Source organism: Gavialis gangeticus, unplaced genomic scaffold (genome assembly GCF_001723915.1).
Source record: "Gavialis gangeticus isolate Ggan-Ray unplaced genomic scaffold, GavGan_comp1, whole genome shotgun sequence".
NCBI classification, from domain to species: Eukaryota; Metazoa; Chordata; order Crocodylia; family Gavialidae; genus Gavialis; species Gavialis gangeticus.
This window is the reverse complement of record NW_017729032.1, coordinates 21,752,684-21,773,589: the sequence shown is the minus strand read 5'-3', so window position 1 is coordinate 21,773,589 and position 20,906 is coordinate 21,752,684. Positions and strand designations below refer to the sequence as shown.

The 20,906-nt window shown below is 40.5% G+C and overlaps 1 protein-coding gene across 2 annotated transcripts in view; it reads left to right on the top strand.

Moving 5' to 3' along the window:
- The window catches only part of SESN3 (sestrin 3), a 24,456-nt gene extending 4,815 nt beyond the window's left edge, over nucleotides 1–19,641 (top strand). For both annotated transcript variants that reach the window (XM_019525257.1, XM_019525258.1), the window contains exons 3-9: nucleotides 740–922; nucleotides 2,285–2,521; nucleotides 4,281–4,428; nucleotides 7,683–7,798; nucleotides 13,596–13,786; nucleotides 14,315–14,459; nucleotides 15,872–19,641. In XM_019525257.1, the coding sequence (XP_019380802.1) occupies nucleotides 740–922; nucleotides 2,285–2,521; nucleotides 4,281–4,428; nucleotides 7,683–7,798; nucleotides 13,596–13,786; nucleotides 14,315–14,459; nucleotides 15,872–15,958 (1,107 nt within the window). In that variant the 3' untranslated portion in view covers nucleotides 15,959–19,641. The remainder of the gene's footprint in view (nucleotides 1–739; nucleotides 923–2,284; nucleotides 2,522–4,280; nucleotides 4,429–7,682; nucleotides 7,799–13,595; nucleotides 13,787–14,314; nucleotides 14,460–15,871) is intronic.
- Nucleotides 19,642–20,906: the final 1,265 nt, after the last annotated feature.

Here is a 20,906-nt window from a genome sequence, read left to right as displayed (position 1 = left end):
CCCCCCCGCTGAGCTATGGGATCACCATGACTTGAAATGCTGTTGCCTCTGGGGCCCAGCCCAAGGAGCTGGGTGGTAAATCATGAGCCTTTTGGCTTTGGATTAATGCCATGCATAGTTTGTACTTTATATAAGTAGGTACAAAAGTGTTACTTGAAAACATCTTTTTGGAGTACCTGTGCTAAAACTTGCAGCAGCATTTAAAAAAAAAGGTAACATGCATCAATTCTGGATGAGCTAAATGCATGGGTACTGCATGCACATTTCTACAGCCAAGATTAATTTCCGGGTTGTTATTTTCAAATCTGCTCATCATTTCTATATGCTCAGAAAAAGCAGGGTCTGATGGTAAGGAGAAGGGAAAGGGGCTGCCATGGGAAAACGAGGTGAAACAAAGCAAAGGAGCTACCTGATTCTCCCCTCCCCACCCCCAATTTATTTTCCTCGCTATAGCAGTGGGAAGAAGAGGAATTCTAGGCAAACCTCCAATAATTATATTCTATACCTGGAAATTATAACAAATTTATAAATTTTCCATATATAGAATGTAATTATTTGGAGGTAGTCTTATAATCAGGATAGTCTTCTATTTGAGTCAGTACCATATTTTATAGTCTAACCTTTCACAATATGAAGGTATTTTCATCTTCTGTGTACATCTCTCCTCAACGTAAAACAAAATCAATCTGTACTCTAAATGTGTTTGTTGTATTATCTGTGCTTCTCTTAACTATTTTAGGCTGCTGCCAGACATCAGTGTTCCTATCTAATAAATATGCACGTTGATGAGTTTCTGAAGACTGGTGGGATTGCAGAATGGTTAAATGGAGTGGAATATATACCACAAAGACTGAAAAACCTGAATGAAATAAACAAACTTCTTGCACACCGGCCCTGGCTAATCACAAAAGAGCACATTCAGGTACCTATCAGAAAGTATCTAGCATTAGCAGTATGTACCTAGTTAGGGTCTAGAACATTTCTTGTTAATCTAGAAATCTCCATCTATAGAAGAAATTCTGATTTCTGATGCAGATAGTAATATGGGTGACTGAATGAGTATGGCTGCCCAGTAGTGGGCAAGTCTACGTGTGCATTAATGTGCTTTAGTTAATATGCATTAAATCTAGTAATTCTGTGCACCTATACACGAGCGCAGAGGCTGCTCTAACCCTCTGAAATTCCAGCACATTGGAGCAGACTTGGTTTAATTACCACCCAATTACCATGCTCCAGCAGCCTCCTGCGTCTTGTGTATCAGTGTCCCTGCTCTTAAAAATGGTTATGGGGGTACTTGAACTAAAACTCATGGAATGAGCTTCAGTTCAAGTGCTCATGCCACCAATTTTAAGTGCTGGGACACTTACACAGGAGATGTGGCAGCACTTTAATTAGAGCAGTGCTTTAATTAGAGCAGCATGTAAAAGTGCTCTCCATCATGAGGTACTAGGAAAATGCACATTAGCCTGTCTTAATGCGCATTAACTAAAGAGCATGGCTTTTACGTGATACAATGTGCATTAGCCTATTTCAAGGTGCATTAACTATATAGCAATTTTTTACTGATGCTTTAATGTGCATTAAAATAAGCTAATGCACATAAGTGCATGTGTAGACATGCCCAGTGTGGTCAAAAGGTTTATAAATACCTGTCCTTCTGGTAGGCAGGATATAAAAGAAGAATTTTCTGCTATAAATTGGAGGCAGTTAGAACACAACCTTCTTATTGTTGTTTAATAGAACATCAGATTAAGGCAGTTTTGAGAGAGGGTGTGTTTTTTTGTGTTTTTTAAGTTAAAGTGCAAGGAGCACTTGTACTGCAAGAGCTGCTTATTCTTTCTGATTTCATATTTATGCTTTTTTTTTCCTGTAGTTATACTTATGTTGGGGGAACATCATATGTCCACATTGTCTGTTCTTACTGTTTTCCTTCCTGGGGTTCCCCTTAGCTATATTTCTCTGCTGCAGTTGCCTAGGTAGATCGTTTGCAATTCACCAGAGACCAGATAAGGGTTTTATTTTATTATGTTAGAGGCAAGTAACTATGTAAATATTTCTCTAAAGCCTTTTTTTCCCCTAAAGATGGTCATTTAATATGGAGAGCTCAAAATAAGGCAGTATTGCTGGCCTTGGCACTGGGAAGGGGTACTTCTGGTAAAAGGAAGCTAGACGTTAATTTCACTTAATGTAAATGTTACCATATGTAATGTAAATATAAATTATTCTCACTCCTGTGTTCATCCCTAAAGCCTGTATATTTACACCTTATTTGTTCTTATTTCAGAAACTTGTCAAGACTGGGGAAAATAATTGGTCTCTTCCTGAACTGGTGCATGCTGTGGTCCTGTTGGCACATTATCATGCCTTGGCGAGTTTTGTCTTTGGTAGTGGCATTAATCCCGAGAGAGATCCAGATGCCTCTAATGGGGTCAGACTTATAGCAGTCAACAACTTCTGTGTCTGTGATCTTGCCAATGACAACAATATAGAGAATGCATCCCTCAGAAGTAGCAGCTTTGGGGTTAGTGTTGCAAGAGAATTCTGTTGCTTGTCTCTGAGGAATTTGCTAATGCAAAGTACACACATTCTTTCTTGTTTGAACTTCATTGTAGTGTGGCTTTTGTCTCTCTTACTGCAGTGCCAGGGAAACGGTGGTATAAAAAGTTTTAACTGTAGTTTGCAATGTAACAGATTTCAAAATTGAATAATTCTTACTGCAGTCTTGAATTCAGATGAGTTTTAATGGTTATTCTTCCATAAACTGCTGACACTAAGGCCTCTTTATAGTACAAAGCTGAAAACCGTAGATTTCAAATAGCATAAACTACTGTTTTAACTCCAGAGGTTCTTAAGATAGTGGGTGCTAAAATTTTGACATCAGAGGGCACCTACACACGTGCAGTGAGGCTGCTCTAATGCACTGTACTAACTGAGCATTGTAATGGCGACAGGGATGCTTTTAAGTAAAGTTCGTTTGACAAGCTTTAGTTAAAGTGCCTCTGCTGCCATTTTTCAGTATGGGGACGATGATGCACGTAACGCTTTAGGCACTTTAATTAGAGTGGCTCTCAGAGCCACTCTAATTGAAGCACCCACATACACGCTTCCGGAGTACATGTGTAAACACCCAGAGTTGGTAAATTGTAAATTGGTGATCTGAATTGTCACTGAGCTCTGTGATACTAGAAAAGGCCAGTATTTGAAACAACCTTTTGTAGACAAGGAATCAGTAAAACTCTTCACCATAATTCTGATTAAACTCCCAGAGAGAATTTTGACTAATAATTAGTTAACTATATTGTGTAGCAAATTCCCAGGTTTACAGGTCTTACTTTGTAATCCTTTGAAGAGATCATTTTGTTCTGCTGGACCATCCCTCTTCTTTTTTGGTGGAGAGCTCAGTAGACTTCAATAATAAAATATTTTGTGAGTAACAGACTTATATATATCAAGGTAGGACTTGTTTATGCATGGTCTGAATGAGAAATGCAGTAGGCTTTAGGTAGGTTTGTGCCTTTAGGTAGGTTTGTGCCTACAATATGTGGTACTAATTTTCACTTTTGCCTTGTAACATATTCTCTTTAATATGGAAAAGCAAGTAGTTTGGGCCAATAAGAATGACATTAAAATAGAAGATAAAACTAACTTTATTGTCTTAGGTTCTGTTTCTTGATCTCACTCTTTAGATCAAGGCGTGGCAACCTGTGGGCTGGATTTGACCCACAGAGCTGGGGCTTCAACAGCCTTCAGCATCAGGGGGCTTTACATGCTCCATGCAGCCAGGCGCTGGAGAAGCTTTGCTTGTGCCATACCACAGCCAGGTAGTGGGGTGAAGGAGCTGGCAGCTGGGTCTTAGTGCTGACCTAGCTGACACCTGAACTAAGCCATTCCAGCCCACTGCTGGAGAATATTAAGCATAGCTTTCAGCAGTAGGAGAATAAGAAAAGTCAATTTTAATATTAACAGTTATTATTGAAGTGCATGTCAGTGTTCACGTAGGAAATTAGCATCCTTCTTGAGCATTCAGAAAGCTGGAATGTATATTAAACAGGGTTTTTTCCCCTTTTTAAAGCAGTGGACACATTTCTCAGTTACTCTTGTCTTCTGAAAGTTTTTAAAAATGTTGAATCTTTTGAAGTGCCATCACATGATACAAGTCTATACTGTATTGTATTATCATGGATGCAAATGACTTGAGAATATTATATATGAGTTAAAACCTTAAATAGCATTTATGCAATTTAATTTCTAATCTTCCAGAATATCTTTGTGTTTTGCAGATGGTAGATTCTTTAAGTGAGCTGGAGGCCTTAATGGAAAGAATGAAGCGCCTGCAAAAAGACAGAGAGGATGAAGAGGCTACTCAGGAAGAGATGGCAACTCGTTTTGAACAGGAAAAGAAAGAGAGTCTTCTTGTAGTTACTGGAGGTACTTCACACTCTCTGCCTGGCCTCTGAGTCTTGCTTCATTGTATCTAGAATTCTTACTCCAATTCAGTTCACTAAGACGGGTCAGCAACCTACAGGCTGTGGGCTGGATTTGGCTTGCAAAAAGACTGGATCCGTCCCATGGCAGCTTGGTGAATTGGCAGTATGCTTCAGCCAGGGCAGCAGAGGAAGTGTTCCACAGTGTTTCCCAGGTGCATTCTGTATCCCTTCCACAACATCTGCTGATCACTTTGCAGCCCACAAAAGGGACAGGACAAGCAGAAACTTGTGGGGACGGAAGGTTTCCAACCCCCAAATTAATTAGTAGCAGTTCCTTTAATCTTAATGGAATGGTAAAGATGATTCCTATCCAATTTAAAGCCAAGAAATTGCAAATGTCAAAATTATTAGGAAGTCAGTCTGTTTCAGGAAGAAATTCAAAACAGTCTCCTGCAGAAACTGCTGCTTCATGCTGCTTTAGTCGTATGAATTCTAGTTCACTTTTGTAGAAATGTTGAAGAGTAGACTTCTACAACACTTTGAAGAAGCTTGGTTCTTCTGGAAATGTCTGTATTAATACCCTTGGAAACAGAAGGGTATATCCAAGGGATATGTTTACAACAAGCTGCAGCTTCTTGTTGTCCTTCATCTGAGTGGCTAGTCCCAGTTCCATCTCCGCCTCAGCCTTTCTGACCGCCCCCCTGCAGCCCCAAGCAACCGCAGTATAGTCCTCCCTGGTGATGGCCCCTCCCTTCCATTGGGTGTATGCCTCCTTTTTACCGAGGAGACATTCCCATATGCTTTTGGTGAGCCATGGGGGCTTTTGCACCCTCCTGCTCCCTTTGGTCTGTGTTGGGATTACCTCCCTTTGGGCTTGGAGGATCGTCTCCTCAAGGAACAACCACTCTTCTTGGACACCTGGCTCCCCACCCCTCCAGGACCTCAGTGCCTCCCCTGACTATTCTTACCTCATTGAAATCTGCCCTCCTGATGTCCAGGGCTGCTGCCTTGCTGCAGGCCTTTGCCACCTTGCGCTGGATGGTGAATTCCAGCAGGCAATGATTGCTGTCACCCAGATGTGTAGCCAAGATGTGTAGCTTAGTAGTTATTTCTTTTTTTTTCTTTTTAAAGAGATTTAATGGGTATTGATCTATGAGACTCCCTTGGTTTTCCTAGAATACTGTAATATTGTCAAGGTGCATCTTATAGCTACAGGGAGAAGCCAGTGGAAAAAAGGAACTTCAGAGCGAGTTAAATCAAATTTGGTCCTTCAGAATGCAAAACTGTACCTACCTAATTTGGTTGTAGTAGCTGTTGGTGTGCTAGGAGACAGGAAGGAACTCAGTCTCTCTTACTGGAAATCTGCAGAGATCATCTTTTTTGTTCTTTGAAAACATACCATATAAAAGCCCCTAAAAGAATATTGTTGTACTATATTGTTACATTGTTTCCTATTTAGATCTAAAAACACCTGTCTGCTTGCAGGATGTAATTCTCATCGATTCAAAAAGATTATTTTAATTTCTACAATTGTAGTCAAACTCTCTTGTCTATCTGTTGTAGACTGTTGTTACTCCTTACCATGGTATCCCAGCACCTTCAAAGTAAAATCAGTAACGGTATAAAAACTTAAATGGTCCTTATGCAATATTTTAAAACTTATACCTTCTTTTGTTTAAAACTGTGCTTTGGGTAGGGGTTTTTCTCTTCTAGGTGGGTGTGGATGTGTGGAATTTTTTGGTAGGTGGGTGCAGGGTGGCCTACATATTTCTTTACCCCATAAAATTCAGGCTGACTGCATCTAGTTTCAGCAAGTTGGACCTCTTTTTAAATCTTCAGGGAAGATTACCTACAGCAGATGCCGTGCAAGTTTCTTCCCCCACACAGTTATGTTTTGATTGGTTAATGAGGCAGAGAGCATGATAAATCATCTCTGTGATTCTTGGATTAACGGATTTTTAAGGTGCTAACAGTAGACATATGGCAACTTTTCTGTCAATGCACATGGAAGTGAGCCAGGGTTTTAATGTGAGGGTCAAATGCAGTCAGCTATGTAGTAATCAAGTCCTGTAAAGGTAGTTACACAATCAAACCACCCGCTTGTTAAGAGGAGAAAGACTGATTCCTGAGAGAGAACCGGTACTTGCTTAGTGACACATTGTTGAAGCTCTTCACAGATGCTTAGTTACTGCAGCTGCTGATATAATTTCAGCCTTTCTTTCAGTCAGTTCTTTGCTTTCATATAGTCTTGAATTGATATTTACAAGCCAAGTATTGTATATCTCTTCATATTTAATTTATTGCTTTTTGATTGCTCATATTCTGCACTATAAAAAAAGAAAAAAAGCTGATAGATGTCAAGACAACAGGCCCTCTGGGTAGTTTAGCTTGTCAGGGGGACATTTTTATTTTTTGTGCTGTGCACCAGTGTCTTATTGTACAAGCTTTACTTCACCATATCAGAGGAGTGACCTATTCCAGTGGGAAGCAGGTCAGTAAGTATATGGCAGTGTCCAACACTGGTCATATGTGTTTTATGTCACATAAGCTCCATGAAGCTGCTCTACCAGCATGCTAATAGTAAGAAAACATGAACCTGACTGAGTGCTATGATTGTAGTTTACTATGGCATGTAGTAAAAACTACTGTGTATATTCTGTTCAGTCCTGCTGGTCTTGTTACCCAACATGCCACATTTATAATTGTCAGTTCTAATCTCAAATTAATTTTGAGCTTCCCTTAACTTTACTACATTGATTCATGCCTTCTTTCTTCATAACAGCCCAGAAAGTTGCATAGGGTCACTTTTTTAAGATATCTACCTTTTTGCATCCAAGCTGAGGCCAAGCCCTTTTTCATTTCTTGCTTCATGTCCCCATAACATGTCCCCAGAATTCATCCTCTGTTCTGTATTCCAGCCACCATAAAGAATATAAGCAGAAGGGAAGGGGGGAAAATTAAAATCTAGACTCCTTGCTTGCAGAGATAAGAATGCTACTGAAACTCTTATTCAAAGTAAATCAAACAACTTACTAAAATGTTTAAACCTTATAAATGTACACAAGCAAAATACCATAAACTAAATGAAAATTTACTGATATTCTGACAGTTCTGTCTCTTCCCAAAGACCTTGTCCTGCTACTTTATATTATTTTATATTTTCTATACAATTCTATGTTGGAGTGGAGGTTGGGAGGTAGTAGTGGTCTCCCTGATATGTCTGCTCTCAACACAGTATTTTGCTGTCCTTACCAGCATTTGATGATGAGATGGTATCCATGGATGTGTCCCGCTACATTGAAGATCCTGGTTTTGGGTACAAAGACTTTGCCAGACGGGGAGAAGAACACCTGCCAACATTCCGGGCTCAGGTACTTAAATGCATTAATTTTAGTAATTTCAGTCGAGAAGAATTTTTACATTCCTCAGCACCAGAGAAAATAAAATTGAGAAGCGTTTGTGGCAGAATATCCTTGTTACGTACCCATGTTCATGTGGAGGATCAAATAGATTATTGCTACTTATGGTATGTATTTCTAGTGCTTTTTGTATGATCAGTTTTTAAATATCCTGGGCCTTTCCTCCCCTACTGTTGTCAGCCAGAGGCCAAGGACTGATAAGCTTTCATTTGTCTTATGCCTTTCCAGAACAAGTCTGTGGAACTTGCTAAATAGATCCAGGGTTGGAGTGTTGTTGTAGCCATATGGTCCAGGAAATGTATGAGAGGCAAGGATTCTTTGTGGGGAAGGGCACTTGATGCCCAAAAGTTTACCAACAGCTCTTCCAGATATACAGTTGGTCCAATAAAAGGTATCACAAAGCCTCTTTGCCTCATGTTCTAAGTTTGTAAATCTGTTTTATAAAAGTAAAGAACTCAAAGACCTGCTTTCCTTTTCCTCCAAATATTAAAATCTTGTACTTGAGGCCCAGGAAATTGCAACACTTGATTTCTTCAGCAGGAAGTCTTCTTGTCTCAAAGATTAATGCTGTTAGCACATGCTGTACATACAGTGTGTCACATTTTTAAGTGTCCTCTGCTCTGAAAGACTGTCTGAGAGTTTCCCCAGACTTAAACTTTTCAAAAAAATAAAGATCTTAATTGTGTGACCATAGCCATTTTGAAGCCTTTAGCTAAGCATAGTATTTCTTTTGAGCTGGAGAAAGGATTCTCTTCTTCATCATGCAACATAGTTTGGTTCTAATCTTTGCCTGGGGTTCCTAAACATCCCTTAATACAAATAGAGAAATCATAGCAAGGAAGGCTGTAGGTAGAATAAATTGCTGATTAATAATGTCAGCTTGCCTTCATGGGACTCCTAATATAAATGAATTGCAAATCATGGTAAAACAAATCTTAAACGAGGTCAGAATGTTTCCAGAAAAAGCAAAGTAGGTGCAGTGCTAGCAAAGTAGGTGCAATGTTAAAGGAAAATTCCATGGTCATAGAATGATCTCAGCTGCAGTAAAGGAGATGCACCATCCCTGTCAGCAGATGTATTTAGCTCTATACTAATGTTAGCTGATCAGGACAAATTATTCCTGGACTCTTTCATATACTTTTGGGATAGACTAAACCACACTTTTGGGTTGATTAAGTAAGCAATGTGTCAGCAATCCCTGAACACTGCCAAATGGTTTGCATTTTAAAGTTGGCTTCTGTAGGGTCAAAATAGTACTGACTTTTCTAGGAACCATAGGTTCTTTGGAGAAAAGGCTAATAATTGTCATTGGCTTGGTACAATATTACCTGCATTTAGAATTGTTCCAAAGAGCTTTACAGAAGGTTATGTTGAAATTGAAGGTCAAGATCTTATTCTGCTAAGTTTTTATATATAAATACAGAATAAGAGAATCCCTGCCTGAGACTCCTTTAAATTTGAAGCAGTGGCAGGTCAATATGATGCTGCTCAAACACCACAGACTGAATCTTTCAAACTACCTCTTGGATCAGTCCTTTTTATTATTTTCCAAGTAATATCTGTAAGCAACAGCCTTTCTACTTCCCAGTGCTTCTGTTCTACCTCAGAAGTGGCTGCTTTGGAAAGCTATAGATACGGTATTTATTCATAGATTATAGAGTTGGAAGGGACCCCGAATGATCATTGTGTCCGACCCCCTGCCCCCAGCAGGAAAGAGGATCAAGGTCAGATGACCCTAGCCAGGTGCCTATCTAGCTTCCTCTTGAAGGCCTCCAAGTTAGGTGATAGTACCACCTCTCTTGGCAGCCCATTCCAGATTCTGGCCACCCTTACTGTGAAAAATTTCTTTCTAATGTCTAACCTGAATCTACTCTCCACTAGTTTGTATCCATTATGCCTAGTTACTCCTAGGGGTTCCCTACTAAATAGCGCATCTCCAATTCTTTGTTGTCCTCCCTTGATAAACTTATAGGCAGCTACAAGGTCTCCCCCCAAATGTCTCTTGTGAAGGCTGAAGAGATCCAGATCCCTCAACCACCCTTCGTAGGGTCTTGCACAGGGGCCACTAATCATGTGAATGGCCCTCTCTGTACCCTCTCCAGATTCTCTGCATCCTTCTTGAAGTGCAGCATCCAAAACTGGACACACAGTACTCCAAGTGCAGTCTGACCAATGCGACATAGAGGGGGAGCATCACCTTCCTTGATCTGTTGGTCATGCATCTGCTAATGCATGATAAGGTGTGATTGGCTTTGTTACACTGCTGGCTCATGTTCATCTTGGAGTCAACTATGACTGAGCTGCTGAGAAGGTCATCCTCCAACCCATTGGTGTGCTGGAGATTCCTCCTCCCTAGGGTGGAGTACCTTGCATTTGTCTTTGTTGAACTGCATCCTGTTTTGTTCTGCCCATTGATCCAACCCGTCCAGATTGGCCTGTATGTTCTCCCTGCCCTCCAGTGTGTTAACTTTGCCCCATAACTTGGTATCATATGCGAATGTGGACAGGGTGCTCTCCACACCCTCGTCCAAATCGCCGATGAAGATATTAAATAACACCAGTCCAAGGAACGAACCCTGCAGGACACCACTGCCCACCTCCTTCCAGGTCAAAAATGACCCATCCACCACCACTCTCTGGGTGCAGTCCCTAAGCCAGTTGGCCACCCACCTGACTGTAAGCGTCCATTCCACAGCCTGATAGCTTCCTTATGAGAATAGGATGCAAAACTGTATCAAAGGCCTTCTTAAAGTCCAGGTAGATGACACAGGAGCTGAGGCAGATATCAAGGCAGTGTGTGACCTAGCCATAAAAGGCTATAAGGTTTGTTAGGCAGGATCTACCTATTACAAACCCGTGCTTATTTCTTTTCAGCATCATTTCCCCTGCTGGGCCTTCACAAATTCACTCTAATGATTTTTTCCAGTGTTTTCCCAAGGATATAGAGGTAAGACTGACTGGCCTAAAGTTACCCAGCTCATCCCTTCTACCCTTCTTAAAAATGGGCACTGCATTGGCCCTTTTCCAGTCCTCGGGGACCTGGCCGGAGCACCATGAGAGCACATGGTGTCATAGCTCAGCTATGACACTGGCCACTTCCTTCACCCGTGGATGGAGGTGACTGACTTGTACCCATCCAGCCTGTCCAAGTGCTCCGTAACTAAGTCAGCACTAACCACTGGCGGTTTGTGCTGACTTAGTGCATAAACTGAACACCAAAATAGAATATATGCCTTCCTTTTTGCAAAATAGAATTAAATAAAAAGGATTTTCCAAGAATTGTCTGCACACAGCAGGGACAGATCCTAATCTTCAGGTGACTTACCTTCCCTTCTTTGCTTAACCAAAGCTGAAATTCTAGCTGCTATCGAAGACTAGTCTCCATAGGTAGATCTATGATTTTGAAAAGAGCTAAAGAGTCGCCAAGGCTGTGAAATAGGAGAAGAGAGGCCAGGAGCAGCCCTCAGACAGAAAAATTGCCCTAAGAAAGATTAGCTTGATTAATAGTGTGTCAATCAAGCTCCTGTAAGAATAAGTCACTATTGTTAACACGTTTGGAGTGAAGAATGATAAGCCATTGTTTGCCTGTGAAGAAAAGTAGAATCATAGAAAATTAGGGTTGGAAAGGACCTCAGGAGGTCTAGCCCTCTGCTCAAAGCAGGACCATCCCCAACTATATCATCCCAGGCTTTGTCTAGCTAGGTCTTAAAAACCTCCAAGGATAGAGATTCCACAACCTCTCTGGGTAACCTGTCCCAGTGTTTTACTACTGGAGTGAGTTTTTCTTAACATCTGACCTAAACTTCCCTTCCTGCAACTTTAACTTCTATTCCAATCAGAAAAATAACTTCCCTGTTTAATATATACACCCCAGTTTTGAGGAATGATTTTTTGGGGGAAAGGTTTATACATGAAAAAATGTGGTAATATCTGAATGAATAGCTTCCAATTAGAACAAGTTTGGTGGCCCTGGGTCCAGTTCCATTAAGGGATTTAGGAAGAAATTAAGGGTCGGAATCTAAAAGTGTAATCTTCCAAGTCTAGGGACAGAAGTTGCACATTAAACCAATTTAAGTGATCAGAAACTGGTTTAAACCTGTAACAGAACATAAGTTGAGTGCACATAAACCAGTTTTGAAATGGCTGAAACTGGTTTAAGATAAACCTGGTTAAATGTAGTATCAGACTTAACCAGTTTAGGTCAAACTGGTTTGTACAATGTCTGTCCCAGACCCCTTCCTGGTTTAATTAAACTAAAGTCCCAGATGTTTTGCAGCCCTGGGGTGGGCTGGGCTGTCTGCTAGAACAGAGCAGGGTTGGCCCCACCCCTCTTCTGTGCCAGAGCACTATCAGGGACTGCAGCAGCTGCCAGGCTTCCCCCTCCACCCAGCTGCTCAAGTAGGGATCTACACACCACCCCCCTCCTGCCCCTCTCCCACAGCAGCGACCCCAGTGCAGGGACTCTACATCTGGCTGTGCCCCCCACCATGCTAGCTAATGCTGAGAGGTGTCTGTGTGGGTCTCCAATTTCACTGGAATAAAGGCAGACAGCTAGTGGCTTGCAAATGCATCCTGCAGATAAGAGCTCGAAACAAATGAAAGAGATGTTTTCTTTTGTAGGGCTTGATGGACTGATAAACTTTGTTCTGACAAGCAACCTGCTGGCTGAAATCTGTCAGTCTTCAAGAGGGGACAGAGAAAGGTGTTAGAAAAGACCTGGTTTGCACACGGTATGAAGGAGGGAGAGGGAGCTTGAAAAGCTCAGTATCATCAACAGATATAGAGTCTGGCAATGCTCTCTGCCCCTTGAACAGTGAGGTAGGAAAAGCCTGGGATGGTGCAGGCAGGATGGGGGTTTAAAACCCTCCCCAATCAGAGCATCCTGCCAGGGCCTGACCATGCTTCCCCTCAGCTCAGCACTCTGGAAGGGAAGGGAGGGAGGGCTGCTTTAGCACCCCTTCCCCCACCCCCCCTCACCTCTGCTTTTAGCCTGAGCCACTGCAGGCATCTGCTTGCATTTTTGGAATGAAAAGGGAATAAATTTCCACTTCCAAATTGGTTCAAGCTCCTCAGGTTAAACAAACCTGCAAAGATTGAATCAACTCACCTTTTTGAAGGTCTGTCCCTAGGCCAAATGCCCAACTATTCCATTTGGATGGCTGTGCAGCTCCCAGATCAGTGTGTTGGCTATTGTAAATCCAGTCCTAAAATGCCTGACTCTTCCTTCTGTGTTTCCGTAGGGAACTTTTAGAGCCTAGTTCAGGACTGTACATTCCACTATGGAGGGTTGGTGCTTAGAAGTTAGATGTCTTGTAACACTGAGGGCACATCTACATGTGTGCCATTAGTCATTTAGTACTTGCTTAAGCAAGTAAGTGGCATTACTGCTCAGACTCAATGCTCCACAGGTTTTTTCCCCACACTACAGCACAGTAGCAATGAGCTACTACGCAATAGCATCAGCATCACAGTTCGTGCCCACAGACTAGCCACTGCAATGAGCTACAGTGACAGCATCTCATGTAGACTTGCCCTGAATGTCTTAACACTTAAGTCCATTTGTTCTGCGTCCAGTGACTAAACCTGACTTTATCAGGGAACATACACTGATTAAAATCCATAAGTTGACGAATTAATAACAGAATGCCTTTTTTTTCTATTCTGTTTCTCAGTCTTCACCATAGGGAGAAACAAATGAGAGAGTCACCATTTTGTAGTCTTATGTCACGTGTTTCTTTTGTTCATTTAGGACTATACCTGGGAAAATCATGGCTTCTCTCTTGTGAACAGACTTTATTCTGATATTGGGCATCTCCTGGATGAGAAGTTTCGGATGGTCTACAACCTCACTTACAACACTATGGCTACACATGAAGATGTTGACACAACAATGTTAAGAAGAGCTTTATTTAACTATGTCCACTGTATGTATGGAATCAGGTATGTAACAAACTTCTTTTTACTAGTGAGTATGTTTTAAAGCTGGTAAGTACAGTGTGTACATCGGAAAGAAAGTTATTAGATTTTGATCACATGTAGAGCAGTGCTTTAGAATTGGTGTTTATGCTCAGAAAATAAATGTGGTTCCTATGTTTTGGAATACCAGTGGACTTTGATACAAAATGTGGTGTATTTGTAGGGTCCTTAGTGTAACTTAATTGTTTTCTACATTTAGACAAAATTTAGCTGTTCTGTGGATCAAGTAAGCTTACAGTTCACACAGAAATCTGTCTTCCCTCCCCTGTCATCTCCCCCTCCTTCCCAAAACTTCAGCCAAAAGGTTTCCCTTTTTCAGAGAGAGGTAAAAGTTTATGCCATGTTCTTAAAGCTTTTAGAAGGTCAGTTGCCTTTGTTCTAGTCTGAGTCAAGATTGCTTGTAATTTCTGAATTTAAAAGCTGGTAAAAAGAAATTTGACATTTTCAAAGGTGTATTCAGAAGAGAGACTAGGTCTGCCTTCCTTTGTTTAGGTATGATGACTATGATTATGGAGAAGTTAATCAGTTACTTGAACGCAGTCTGAAGGTTTACATTAAGACAGTGACCTGCTACCCAGAGAGAACTACCAAGCGCATGTATGATAGTTACTGGCGTCAATTCAAGCACTCAGAGAAGGTGAGTCTTTCATAGCCAGACATTTCACCAGAAACCCATCATGTAAGCAGGGGAAGATGAGGAGGAGACTCGCAAAGAGATGTGTATCTGAGAAGGTTAAACTTTTTAACAGTAAAGTTAATTCTCTAAACTTTCTTTAAGTACTGTACAGCATGGCCACATAAGTTAGTTAATTGGATGTTAAATGCAACTGTTGAGAGAATGTTTTCTCAGTGATCAGACCGTGGACCTTAGAGACTTCTGAATGAAACTGAGCCAGCAAGAATGAATATAGAAAAATTATCGGACTGGGATTGCTAACATAGTCAACTGTTCTGAAACTTTTAGACTCTTCAAGTGAGTTCATTATTTACATCATGTGTCCTTATGCTGTTTGCAGTCAGTACAGGATGTTGGCGTTTGTAAAGCTATTAATTAAACAAGTTAATACCTGTCTCCCTTTTAATATAAACTGCATATAAACTCTTCTTTCATGAAATATCATGAATGTTTCCATGGCCATTGTGTTTGGTTATAATAAACAAAGTCTTTTATAGGTATTAGCATAAAACAAAGCCCAGCTTCTGTCCTTTCTATAATCTGCATGCTTATCTGACCACCAGTGTACATGTCTTCAGTCATGAAATTTTGAACTTTGATGTAAATGAGCTTTCCTGAGGTCCAGTAGCAAACTAGGATAAAGCTGCTATTTGGTCTTCCTTTAAGTGCTAGAAAAGCCAAGCTGGTCACTACATGGATGAGGGCCATAGTATATAAGGGGTGCCTAGGAATTGCAGGGTACCTGCAAGGTAAGTGGTTTTTGCACAGATGCCCCTGCATAATGTTGGGTAACATTGTGCTGCACCTTTCCAAGGTATTTGCATAGCCTGGCCTTGACACTAGCGGCTTAGGTACTGATGTATACATTTTTGGTTAGGTAGATACCCTTTTTTTGTTTTTTTTTTACCTGGCTCAATGTTCCTTGCAGTAGTTTCCTAATTGTGCTTTAGTAACAGATTTGAGTGCTGCTCCTGTATTTTATGGTATGTTACATGTGGATTTGTTACATTAGACTACCTGGAAGCAACGGAAATGTAGTCTTCCAAGTCATGGTGGAAAGGTTTTCTGTCATGATCATCATTGCTGTGCAGTGTTGATTTGCTGTTGCTTCTGTTAAGTCAGATGGAAGATTACTTAAAGCTGTGATTATGACCAGTTACCTGGGACCCCAGAATGTCAAACAAAATTGACATACTAGATATCTGGAGAGGACCTGGTAGCCCTTCAGTTGTGTAGGCTGCAGGAAAGTAGCTGTTACTTTTTCAGGCATAAATCTTGAGGCAATTGGACAATTAAATAGTCTTGAATAAATACTGCTTGAGAAATGTAAAGCCAAGTAAATATATTTTTTAACTTTCATTTTTTTTAAACAGGTCCATGTAAATCTGCTATTAATGGAAGCACGTATGCAAGCAGAACTTCTATATGCCCTTCGTGCCATAACTCGTCATCTGACCTGAAGCATTTGTAGGGAGAGGGCCGAGAAGTCCTTAACAATATGTAAAGACCTTTTGAAATAGATACACACCAGAAGCTGTTTGTGATGTAGCATCAGGTTATTCAATTCTCTAGTGTCAAAGTTTAGCCGTGTTTTTGGCGGCTGTAATGTGCAATGACGTGTTTTTATTTTCTTGATGCTTAACATTACTAATGATAGCAAAAATAACACTGAGGAGCACTAGTCCTACATTCTTTTTTTCTGGTTGGATTTCTGGACACTGGTCAAAATCCTGAAAACAGGTTGTTTTACTTTAGCGCTTTGTTTTACTCACAGAAACAAAGCACTTGCATCTTGATTTTTTTGTTTCAAGCAATCAGTTTTCAGATTAATGGAATCCAGCAGTGGATCTTTTTTGAATGTTCTGAAAAATCTTAATACTGTGTCATAAATCTAGTAGAGAGAAGCATGCGCTGTGTTAAATGAATTGCCCACTGGATTCTTGGTTGTCTCCTGGAGACTGTTTATCAGGCACTGTTTTTACTACAGCAGTTGAAGGTGATGTGAAATGTGATTCAAATGTTGTCCATACTTTTAATGTGAAATTAATCATGATAAATTCCACAGCATGCTACTGAAATGCAAAGTTCAGCTTCTTCTTTCCTCTTTCCAAAAAAGAGGTTTCACAATTAATTTGAGCTGTACATATTATGTTTCAATCATGCATAGCAATCTTCTTACTGAGTCACCCTCTGTCAAATTCTTTACATTATCTGTTCTCATCATAACATTGCTTGCAATTCCCTTAGTTGGCACCTGTATACTTAATACACAGACTGACCAAAAATTTGTATTTGCGCTCTCCTTTGTCCAGTGCTTTTTTTTAAAGTATGGAAAGCAAAGGAAGACTAACATAGTTGTTTTCTTTTCCTATTGGATGTATAGAAATTTATTACCCATAATTTCTTTCATAGTGTGAATGTGTTAATATTCAAGTTAAAAATTGTGTTTCTATGCATTAATGTGAGTGAACAAAAGAAAAGTGCAATATTTAAAAAGAAAGCAAGCTTTTCCCTGTTACATCACTACTAAAGTGTCCTTTCTTTGAACAGCCGTAAAGAAATATTTAAAACCAAATTCCTTTATGGTCTGAGGCTTAGCATTTTTGCTCCAGCTTGTACAGCTTGAAGCAATCTGATATTTAGATGCCAAAGCACCCCACAAATAAAGCCAATTTGGACAACTGGTAACTTTGGGGAAGGGAAGAAGTAAGCTGCCAAAAATGTCACATTTCTGCATTATTTTGTTACTTAACTAGATTAATTTTAAGAGCACAAAATTTCAGTGTTTATAGCTTTACTTTGTATTATGTTTAATGACCAGTGAAGTGCCTAAAGAGATGCATAAATTTACCCAGTAGGAAACAATTGTCACTGCTAAATCTTTTTTTTTTTTTGGGGGGGGGGAGAGGGGAGGAAGAGGTGTTTCCTTTTCTTTCTTTCTTTTTTTAACTCTGAGGGTGACTTTATTTTGCTCTTACATGCATTACATACATAAAATTAACAGGTTATTTAAAGTTGCATTGAATTGTAAAAGACGATATAGGAAAAAAATTTCCATTGAAGACTGCAGAATAAGTTTTTAGTTAATGACTAGTCATTTTTAACACTTTTCATTTGAAAAAAAAATCATGGACCATTATGCTATTAAAGTTAGTTTCCTGTCTCCTTTTTTTTCCTAATAACTTGCTATGACATCACATATTGGGTTTTTTGCTTTAGCTATCTGTTCCAGATTGGAAAAGTAAATGATTGTACACTTTATACATTGTTTCTGCACTTTTGGACTGCAGACTATTTGCATGAAAAACCTTGTGAGGGAGAAATTATTAAAAATTTTAAAGTTAGGGTTGGTTATTTAAGGACTATCCAACAAATTGTACATCAGAATCCCTTCTGTAGGAAACATTGCATAAACCATAAAATGTATTTATCTTGTTTAGCTAACTACAAAGACTATTCAGAAGTGTTGAGAGGCTCATATGTATACACTTAGATTTTACTTCTTTCTAATTTATAATCCTTTTTTTTCTTTACTATAGTGGCTGTACCTAATGGTTTTATGCTTGGAAATATTCTCTTTGCTAAGAGATTTTCTTTTCATTAGTAGTTTGACCTTTTAGTGATGGAATCCATATAGTAATACTAAATTAAACTCCTCCAATATAAGAAGCCAGATAGTTCTCAAAGCACAGTTGAACTTTTGGAAAGAAGGTGAAACTAGATTTAGGTAACAACCACTTAATTTCTCTTCAAAAATGCAAGGGTTTTAGAGTAGCTTTGAATCGTTAGTGCCTTTGCTTTTAGATTTTGCCTATAGAATTTCCTTTACCTTTCCAGCTCAAATGCCTTCTCAGCAATTTATGTGATTAGACTTGGAAATATATAAACTATAAGTGAATTGATTTTTTTTTCCATCAAAGTACTAGTGAATCAATAATAGTGAAGAAATAAACTTGATTTTAGAAGGTGCCATATCTAATCATATATGGCCCATGTCACATTCCAAGTTAGGAAGTGTCATTTTACAACTAGTTTGCTGTAACTTTTTCTATATAAAATGCAAACTTGAAAGTTACAAAGCTGTTTTCCAGGTGGTGTTTTTCAGAGTATAGCATTTACTATGTAATGATTTATAGCCTAGCTTTTATACTCAAAATGTGATATTTTTAAAATTATAGATGTTTGTTAAAGTTATACGATTATACCGTATACTTTACCTACACTTTAGGCTCACATTGTGCCAAATTTAAATGTGCAAATGTTTTGTTGAGGAAACAAAAGCATGTGTGAATGTGAATCCTCAAACTTCATTGCTTATTAACTTCCATTGTCAAAAATGTACCTTAATAATTCTTGGAGGTATATGCTCAGATATTGTCTCTTTGCTGTCCCTTGATGGGCTTTGTTTACCAGAATTAATATTAGTCACCAAGTCTCAGTCTTCGCTAAGATAAAACTAAAATGTATTGTCTCCTTTTCTGCTGAAGAACAAGTACAGAATGTGCTTTATTACTTTTTTAAAATTGCTTTTCTATAAGGAAGGCAAGTGGAAAATTACAATTTGGAAAAGGTATTTGCATTAGCTCAGTATTCTGTGAAATATAAAACTGGCAGTTGGACATCATGGGATTATAGTCATGCAACAGCAGAGCCCATTTTAATCTAAATAAGACAGGATTGATGCTAACAGCAGGCTCTTGAAACTGTTGTAGAGCCCCACAGGAACCGATTTTTGAAATATTTCCAAAGTTCATTGAAATCAGACAAGAAGACTGATTCTGCAGTTAGAGTGTACACAGAACCAGCATAAAAATTAGAGAGAATCATGCTCACATTTTTAAAATTGCAAAAAGTGTCCCCATCAGCTTTTACTCTGCAAAACTTAGTTTAATGTTGTAGCAACAGGAGACTTATAAATATACAGCAAATCTAAAAAATTAAGTATTTTGGGCTACTTACAAACTATAGGCCAATGAGGCAGTTGGGGGGGTGGGCAGGCAGGAAAGAAAGTGAGATTCTCTTCTAAATGGTTTAAATGGAGAAAGAAAAAGGACAAGTACTTCAAAGGTATTTAGGTGCCTAAAGAAGCAAGGACCTCCATGGATTTTTGTTGACTTCAGTTGCAATTAGGTACCAGTGTGCTTTGAAAAATCCCTCTAGGGCTAGGGATAGAAGTTATATATAAACCAGTTTAAGTGATCAGAAACCAGTTTAGACCTGTTACAGAACAGAAGTTCAGTGCACATAAGCTGCTTTCAAAATGGACAGATCCAGCTTAAGATAAACTTGGATTCATGTAGTATCAGACTTAACTGATTTAGAGCAAAGAGGTTTATAGAACTTCTGTCCCAGATCCCCTCTCGATTCAAGTTTAACTTACAGCCCCCCAGCATCCCAGGAAGCTTTGCAGACCTGGGCTGTGCTGTCTGCTCCAGCAGAGCAGGGCTGGCCTCACCCTCCTACAGTCACAGAGCTCAGGTGGTAAAGCCTCTTCTCCCTAGCCTCTGACTCTGCCCATCAACACAGTGGGACAGGGGTAAGGGAATGAATCCCAGAACCCCCTAGCCTGGGTCTGCACAGCACAAGGGGAGGGAAGGCACCCTCCATGGGGCTTATGCCCCTGCCCCCCCAGACCCTTGAGTTGGGCTAGAATTGCCTTAACCTCACCCTGCCCCTGCCAGCAGTCCTTGTCTTGGGCAGGAGGGAGAATGCACCCACCCGATGCGGGACCCCCAGCTGGGGTCTGCACAGCGCTGGGGGCACTGGGGAAAAGTCCCCTCCACTGGGCTTTTCATGCCCCACCCCTGCAGCCTGCAGGGAGGGAGCAAGGGGGCAGGGGAATGCACCCACCTGGCCCAGTGCTGGACACCCACAAGGCATAGGGTGGGAGGGAAGCCCCCTCCCCAGCGTTTTTTGCCCCCTTGTAGCCCAGAGAGCCAGCTAGGATCCCTTAGGCCTGCCCCCTTCGCCAGCTGCTCTGGTTTCTGAAGGGCTTGGGGGCAAAGTTGGGGAATGCATCCCTGCTGGGAGTGGGGAACCTCCTCTGAGGCTCAAGGATCCAGCCTTCCCCAGGCTGGAGGGACTGTTTTCCCCTGGGGGGAGACAGCAAGGGGTTCGGGGGCGTGTGCTAGGCAGCCAATCAAAGATGAGCCCTGCTGGGCTTCCTTTGGGTGTCCTCAGCCATGGCCGGCAGGCTGGGAGGTGGGCTCTAGTGCCCCCAGCTTCTAGTGTGGGCCACTGCGTGGGTTTGGCTGTCTCTGGTTTCAAAAGTGAATATCAGTTGACTTTATTAGTTCAATCTACACAGTTCAGAGAAACTCGGGCTTAGTTTAGAGATTCAGCCTCGGGCTTTTTGACTGTCTGTACTTAGCCTGGACAGACAGTCTGTAGTTAGCCTAGGTGCCTATC